Raw genomic sequence first — 8,857 nt, forward strand, 5'->3', positions numbered from 1 at the left:
AACCTATCTACAAGGGTAGGTCCTAAAAGAGGATCATGCCAGACCTCTTATTTCCTAACATTTGTGAATGCAAAAGATAAGAAACAAGGAAACGTTAGTTCAACACATAATCACATAACACGTTGGACAATTAGATGATACAAAAGCAACAAAGAAATAAGGAAAGAGGGTGGGATCCCTCCCCTCGTGCATGGTGTCCCTAATAGGGTAAGGTCGACTCTACCCTAGGCAATTCTAAAATGGATGCATGAGGTTTGGCTCACTAATGCATCTAGACTCGATAAACTCAGGTCCCCGAGCCTTCAGACTTGGAAACCAAAGGTCATCACTCCCAAGGTTCCTTGTCGGTGGCTCGAGCGATTCCCCAGACGTTGCTACGCACACGTCGTGTCACGGCTACCCGTCTGGGCGAATCTAAAAAGAATCCTCAACCTTCGACTAAAAACTAATAGGTCATCAACCTAAAGTTTAAAGCGGAAGATCGAGTGACCCCTCGGATCATGCTACGCACACGTCGTGTCACGATCACATGTCCAAGTGGGTCGCCTAAAATCCTAATAGGGTGGAGTGGCGTGACAAGCCACTAAAAGAAAAATAAAAGAGGGATAAATAAATAAAACGGATGCACGTATGCTAGTGCTCGTTTGGAGGGGAGGGATCGAAAACCAACGTGAGGCTCTAAGGTGATGTCCCTCACCCAAATGCAATGCAAGCGCGAGATAAATGAGTAAACATACATCCCATCAGCCAATCATACATTCGTGAGTGAGGGAATAATTAATACGCGCGAAATGCAAAAATCCTAAAAAGGAAAAATGCAACCCTAAAACACCCAAATGTGATATATGAAAAGGTTAAAAGAAGAAAAAGGTTGATTAAATCAAATTTGCTCGGACCCTCAAATGTCCCCAGTGGAGTCGCCAACTGTCGCGCCCCATTTTTTGAATAAATAAATAAATAGGTTTAAAAATGTATTTTTTTTATTCAATTTGGGATTGGAAAATGAATTGTGATTTAAAAGAAAAATGGGTCTAAATGGGGGTTTGAGAATGCGACGATTTGACCCAAAATTATAGTTTAAAAAGGGTTTTTGAAATAAAAAATTGGAGTCGCCACTTGGTAATGAGTTAAGGTGTACCTAGTCACCTAAAAATGAATTTTTAAAGAAAAAATAGGAAAAAGTAGCAAGAAACCCCTTTTAAACGACTCCTAGTCTACGTAAACCAACGAAAAAGGTTCGGGAGTCACATTTGACGAAGAGGAAGGCAAGGATAAAAATCCAAGGCACCCCTTCGACCTAGCCAAGGCTAGTTGCGTGATTTAATCAAAGATTTTCTTGTTTTAACCAAAGAATTTATTACATTTTGGATGTACTACATGAATGCAAAAACCTAGACCTAGGGGACATGGGGAAAATTTCTCTTCAAAGGTTGAGTGGTGCCATTCACATTAATTGTGAAGCCCAATAATGACCCTTTGGAGATGTCACACATAATCCTAAATGACGTAAAAAATGAGTGAAATGAATGCATGCCATGTGAAAATGTGAGTTTGTGTGAAGTGAAAAAGTGATAAAAACAAGAGTGTATAAGTGGAAGTGTGCAAATGGGTGTACAAGATAAGGTGAGTAAAGTAATAATGTGAAAATGTATGAGGGATGCAAAAATGCCAATAAAGAAAGTAAGTGCAAGTGTGCTAAGGTGATAAAAGTGCACGTGTGCACATGTAAGGAAAGTGTACGTGTGCCAAGTGGGAAAGTAAGAGTGTTTGTATGCAAATAGATGAAAATAGGGTATGATAGTAGTAAATAAGTGCAATGTGTGAGACATGTCATTTGAATTTGAAAAAGGTATAAGGAGTGAAAAAATGTGGATAAAAAGGTGAGGAAATGGTATGAGAATGTATGAACCTAGAGGAATGCATCAAGTCGGGTACGGGGACTCCTAACTTTGTGACTTTAATTTTCCCTTTGATTAGAAAGGAGAACTAGCGTGCTAAGGCTATTTTTGGAGCCACACTCGCTCGTTTCCCTTATCGAAAGGGGACTCGTCAAGCAAATGTCACTATAACTAGCATGAGATGCAAAAACCTAAAATGAAAGGGAAAGGATCGGAGGAACATACCAAATGCTAAAAAAACTAAGAAAAAATGCATGAAATGAAGTGAAACATGCAAGTATGGACTCACGAAAGAAAACCCTAAGGGTCTAGCGTTGGACTAGCCCATTCTATGAATTCCTACTAGCGTTGGACTAGTGGAAACGTACATTCATCCATCACATTCATTCATGGCTATGGAAAGCGAGTAGACATGCCAAACACTCGTAAACACGTAGCACATAACACTTAGCATGCTCGACTAGATGCAAGAGCCTAATAAAGCAAATTAACACATAGCAACCAAAAGCAAGTAATCGAACTAATGGATCTATTACATTTGCTAGCTAGGCACACGTTTTCAGTAGGTCTTCGTCAAATGCTCCTCCAAGCCCTATCTATTACAAGCCAAGAGGTGTACACATACCCCATAAATAAAAGAATGACTTAATAAAAGCAAATGTAAATGAAATGAAAAAAAAGCAAGGAAAGCAAGTAAAGTAGGCATGCAATTCACATTTAGCACGTTGGATCACGTAGGAGAGACGAAAAGGGATAAAAGAAATTATACCGCCCCCTTCATGACGTTGATAGAGTAAAAGGACTCAATTTGGACTAGGGTCACCAAAAAAGGGATAACTTAGGCTAAAACCATCAAAGCAAAGGATTAATGCACCAATTTAGTGGTAAAACATATATAAACCAACTTGATTCCACCAACATCGAATCCTTGTTCAATTGCAATTAATTAAAGAAATGCATAATGACCAAGGAAAAATGGAATAACTCATCAAAATTCCCAAATATAGCAACTAATGGGAGCTCAAAACGACCTTTAACCAATCATTCAAGTCAAAATGCAATGCTTAAAAACTTCAAAGGTCCAAAAAGCCAAATAACGAGTCAAATTACAATCAACTTAGGATTCAATTGCAAGAGATTGGAATGTAATTGGGTCCTTGTGACATTGCTGCAAAATCATAGGGACCAAATTGATTAATTTTCTCAATTTTCTGGGTCATAGTGTCATAAAGGGAAACTTGAGGGGTTAAAGGACAATTTCCTTTGGTTTTTCATGCATGCATACGTAAAAGAAGGGTTCTCTTCCTGCAACATTTCTGCCGTGAATTCCTTTCCAGCTTGTCATGCGAACATGCTCACCAAATGCCCAGATTCTCACTAACAATCATTGACTAATCATGCAACTTCATTGCAAGATTAAAACATGAATTGAAGCTAACCATCAAGGATACAGATTGAACAGCAAAAGAAGGAAAAAGGAAAAGATGCAGCGAGGTTTTCTGCAAGCTAGGAAGCTTTCGGTCATCAAGGATGAATCAGGATTTTTCTCACCAGGCATCAAGAGCTTTAGATTAATGCAGAAGCCACGACAATACTGCAACCCAAACAATCAACAAACATAGAAACAATGCAAGCTCTTAAAATTTCATGCAGGTCTATGGACGAAATTGCTGCAACAACCTGCTGCAATTTTCAGTTAGCCCAAAAGTGATCGTGCGATGGGAAAGGAGAATGAACTAATGTGGGCTCGTGTGGACTTGGGATAGTGAGAAGGGAGAAATGCAGCTCTATGACATACAATTCCAACATCCCAACAAATCAAAACATAGAAGGAGAATCACACAAATGCTAGAGCAAGATTGCAGCAAGCCTTCGGCAACCAGAAATTTATTTTTTAGCAAAGTGTTTGATCAGTAGTTCAAGCATTGTAAATCCCCAAACTTACAGATTCATCACCAAAACCTTCCTTTTCTTTCCCTTTAAACCAGATTAGCATGCCACTTAAGTGTAAGGGTCGATAAACAGCCACGGAAAAAGGAAGAAAACAGCGCAGGAAACGCGACAGCCTTTTTACTTTGCTGCAGATTTTTGCAGCTTCAGGCTTGCATGGATTAAATGCTAAAAACATGATGTTAGACCCACCATTTATCTACCAAGCTCATACATAACTCCAAACATCAGTCTATCATTAGTCAAGCATGGCTATCTTCCCCCCCCCAAACTATTCCAAGAAATTCAGCCAAGGCAACGAGATAATAAAGAAAATGCAGCAGCTCCTCATTATTCAAACCAGAATATCCAAATTTCCATTGTTAACAACATCCGATGATAAGCATGATATGAGCAAGACTAAAACAGTAAAGATGACCCAAAACAGCACGAAACACCAGAGATTACATGCATCAAAAAGATACCATAGACATCAATAGCTCCCAGATGCAACTGAATGTAAAAAAAAAAGAAAATGCAGCAGGGGGGCACGAGGAAACTCGCGGCTTGCGGCAACATGCCTACGGCATACCATCCCAGCCGAATACCCAAAAAAAACATAAACTTCAAACCAGTCAACATGAAACAGAGAGGGACCAAGTAACATTGGAAACAAAATGGCAAACACTGGACGCTGACTCCTCTATCATGTAAACATCAAGCATTGGTTTTTTTCTTTATCATATAGACATCATCCACAGCCACAAGACTGGACCTTTTACCCACATATAAGAAATAAACTCTTGGTGATCATAAAACAAAAGGGGCGGCAGAATAGACAATCAAAGCAGTGATCTTTCCATAAGCAAAATCACTAAACATTATTCAAAGAGATACTGGGATCTAAAGGGAAGGAACTACTTACAGTACTCAGGCTTTCTTGATGAAGATCCGCCTCTGCTGGTGGCGTGAAGGTGAGCAAATCCTTTGCTCAGGTTTGTTGCTTCAGGTTACAGCTTCCTCGGTTTTCCTCCCGTCTTCTTCCAAGTCTCAAGTTCTGGTTTTTCTTTCGTTTCCCTCAAACTCGCGGGTCTCCCGTTCCTTCCAGCTTTTCCAGTCTTTCTCTCCTCACCTCCCAGATTCTAACCGTCACCCTAGCTCTCTTTTCCTCAACTTTTACCTCTCTCAAAGCTCTAACCTTTTGCGCAGCCCCCCTGTTTTCTCTTCCGGACTCAGCCGTCACTCCCTTTGTTTCTTTTCTGGTTTCCTCTCCAGCCCACTCACCAAACCCCAGCCGTTAAAAGCCTTCAGATTTTTCTCACTCAGCCGTTATCTTCCCAAAAAACCCTCTCTCTCGCTCTCCTTGAAGTTTCCTTCCATCTCTCTGTAGCTTTTTCTGGTTTTCTACCGCTCTCTCGCTTCTCAGTTTTTCCTTAGCCGTCAACTCAAAAAACCTTCCCCTGCGGCTGATGCTCTCTTTTCTATTTATATCGGACTCCTCAACCCTAAAACCCAGTCCTTTCTTCTGTAATTTGCAGCCAAGGGACTACCCAGCCTTTCCTTGCAAGCTGCGACAAAACGCAGCTTGCATGCCGCAAAACCTCTTTTTTTTTCTTTTTTTTTTCCAACTTAATAATTTAACAAAAATAAAAGTAAAACTAAATAATAAAAACAACAATTTTAATTACAAATACATCAAAATAAACAAACTAAAACAACAAAATTGCCATTTTCAATTTTTTTCTTTCATTTTTCATTTTTCATCATTTTTCACTTTTTTTCTTTTTTTTTCTTTTTTTTTTCAAGAAAGCATTGAATTTAGATTACAAACGACTAAATCATATTTTTTTTGAATGCTTTTTCTTTTCCTTTTTTTCCGTTTTTTCAACAAATTCTATGATAAAAACTTAAAAAATAAAAATAAAACTAGAAACTAAAAACTAAAAACTAAAAAATCGAATAAAACTAACACGACAAATAAAAAACTAAAAATAAACAGTAAATGAAATTACACCAAAAATTTGGTGTCTACAATCGGGACTGACCCGAGACCGGAAATTTAAAATTGGGACTGACCCGAAATAGGAAATTTAAAACGGGACTGATCCGAACTGAAAATTTAAAATCGGGACTGACTCGTGACAAGAAATTTAAAAACGGGACTGACACAAACAGGAAATTTAAAATCGGGACTGACCCAAAATAGAAAATTTAAAACGGGATTGACCCGAACAGGAAATTTAAAGTCGGGACTGACCCGAGACAGAAAATTTAAAATCGAGAAATTCCAATATACTTACCCGAAAATAGCCCAAAATTTTCAGTTGAGGTTAGGTTCTTGCCTCTGAACCGATGGTTGATTCTGTATTGCCATGTTATTGTACCTTTTGATTAAATTTGCTTGCAACACTTTCGATCCGCCTTTGTTCATTGGAGAACTCTTTCCGACAGCAATTCCAGTGCGAGGTGTGATTGTTTTTATCTGTGCATGCAATTTTCTGCAAAAGAGAAAAAACAAAGAAATCGCCACCATCATTTGGTCCGTTTTCCTTTGAGAATCGTGTAAATATGAGGTTTTTTTTTATGCCTTTGTCAACTTTTGCTGTGACATTTTCCCAAGCTAACCATGTATATATTTGCCATATCACGAAACCTACGCAAACAGCTTTGCTGGATCTCAACTATTTTCAAAAGGAAACTGAATCCGAGTATGCTTCGAATAAATCATAGGGATTGTCATTCACCAAAATTCAAAGATTTAAAAAAAATGATGTAAGCAAGGTAATTTCACATGTAATGCAGAAATGAACATGCAAAACAATGCAAACAAGACCGACTGTGCTCAAACCTATAAAATGCCACGACTACAAGCAATTGAGAAAAATGAGCTTCATAAGAAATGTATTTTGCAGAAAATATTGTTTACAAAAATGACATAGCTTTCGGCCAACAGATGTCATATTTGAATCTCTGGATATCTTTGTTCTGGAATTCAACATTGGCAGAAGTATGACAAAAATGAGGAGAAATCCAAATGAACCAAGTCACCAGCTGTTCCTCCTTGTGTTCGCTCGCTGCAAAATCCTACCTTGGCACCCTTTCGGGTTTTCACCAAAGTTGACCCCACCCCTTTTTTTGCTTTTTTTTTGTTTTGTTTTGTTTTTCCTTTCTTCTTTTTTTTTGTGTTTTTTTTTTCTCTTTTTCCTTTCTTCTTTTTCTCTTTTTTTTTCTTTTTTTTTCTTTTTTTTTTTGAGGTGCCCTTTCGAGTTTTCAACTAAGGAACAATGGAAAAGCTCGACCATGATCAACTCAAGAGTGTGAGTTGAAGATTTCTGGCATCAGTAAAACGCGCTTCCCTTATAAATTTAAGTGAAGGCATTACGGACACCACTTGCCAGTTGATTAGCGAAATCCCTAATAGAAATACAGCAAGTGACGAAAGCTAGGACTTTTGGGCTTTTGTAATGAGGTTAGATGGGATGTTTTCAAGAAAGTTGAGGCTTGAAAGCAAAAAAATTTTTTTTTTAAATGAAAAGTGTGAAATAACCTGAGATTGCATCATTTTGAAATCATCTCCAATTTTGAACGACACTACGGAAAATTTGCCCCAGTTTGATTGGGATTTTTATTTCTTTGCATTTTTCATTGTATTTTCCTCACTTTTGCATTTTGCTTTTAAAAACTAAATTTGCCCCAGTGTGGGACTTTCCTTTTCTCTCTGATCATCTATTTTCAAAATAAAATTGCCCCTAGTGTGGGGCTTTTCTTTTCCTTTTTCTCTTTTGGATCATCTTTCTCTCAAAATAAATTTACCCCAGTATGGGGGTTTGCAATTCTCAGGGGCTGTCAAACGAAAATTATTGTTCTGATAGCTCAAACGGGATGACTAGGGATGAAATGTTTTGATTGGAAAAGAAGATGGCCTGACTTTTGTTTTGTCACTTGCGTGACTTCTAAAAGAAATTTGCATAATCAAATAAAGAACTTCTTACACATGTCTGAGTTGATAGGTTGAGGGAATGTCTGTCCATCCATCTCGCCCAAAATGAGTGCTCCTCCAGATAACACCTTTTGAACAATAAATGGCCCTTGCCAATTTGGAGCAAATTTGCCTTTGGCCTCATCCTGCACTGGTAAAATTCATTTAAGTACTTTGTCGCCTTCCTCAAATGTACGCCGATGGACTTTCTTGTTGTAGCCCGGGCCATGCGTTTTTGGTAACATTGGCCATGACAAATAGCATTAAGCCGTTTTTCATCTATCAAGAACAGTTGTTCATAACGTTGCTTTAACCAATCAGTCTCTTCCAACTTGGTTTCCATTAGAATACATAACGAAGGGATTTCGACCTCAGCAGGTAGCACAGCTTCCATTCCGTACATAAGCGAGTAGGGGGTCGCTCCAGTTGAAGTTCGAATAGAAGTACGGTATGCCATTAGTGCATAAGGAAGCTTTTCATGCCAGTCACGATGCTTTTCAGTCATCTTACGAATGATTTTCTTCAAATTCTTGTTTGCGGCTTCCACAGCTTCGTTCATCTGCGGTCTATAGATGGCAGAGTTATCTGTAATCAATGTTTCTGGCACCCCAAATCGGCATAGGATGTGATCTCTTAAGAAATTTGCCACCATCTTCTTTGTCACGTGCTTGAATGATTCGGCTTCAACCCATTTGGTAAAGTATTCAATTGCAACCAATATAAATCGATGCCCATTTGAAGCAGGAGGATCAATTGTGTCAATCACGTCCATACCCACATTGAGCAGGGCCATGGGGCAATCATGCTATGCAATTCGGTGGGAGGAGCGCGTATAACATCGCCATGCACTTGACATTTAATACATCTCCGGACAAAGTCTATGCAATCGCACTCCATGGTAAGCCAGAAGTACCTGGTTCTCATGATTTTCTTTGCTAACAAATGTCCATTCATGTGAAGTCCACAAACACCACTATGCACCTCTTTCATCATGTATTAAGCTTCATCCTCATCGATGCACCTTAAGAGGTTCAAATCTGAGGTCTTTTTG

The 8,857-nt window shown here is 38.7% G+C and overlaps 1 protein-coding gene across 1 annotated transcript; it reads right to left on the reverse strand.

Moving 5' to 3' along the window:
- Positions 1-3,339: 3,339 nt before the first annotated feature.
- LOC113708326 (uncharacterized) lies at positions 3,340-8,599 on the reverse strand. The gene is made up of 2 exons (XM_027230788.2): positions 7,940-8,599; positions 3,340-3,492 (listed from the first exon to the last, which is right to left on the reverse strand). The coding sequence occupies exons 1-2, from the start codon at positions 8,597-8,599 to the stop codon at positions 3,340-3,342; spliced, it is 813 nt and encodes a 270-aa protein (XP_027086589.2).
- Positions 8,600-8,857: the final 258 nt, after the last annotated feature.

The sequence above is a fragment of the Coffea arabica genome, chromosome 4c (genome assembly GCF_036785885.1).
Source record: "Coffea arabica cultivar ET-39 chromosome 4c, Coffea Arabica ET-39 HiFi, whole genome shotgun sequence".
In the NCBI taxonomy this organism is placed as follows: Eukaryota; Viridiplantae; Streptophyta; class Magnoliopsida; order Gentianales; family Rubiaceae; genus Coffea; species Coffea arabica.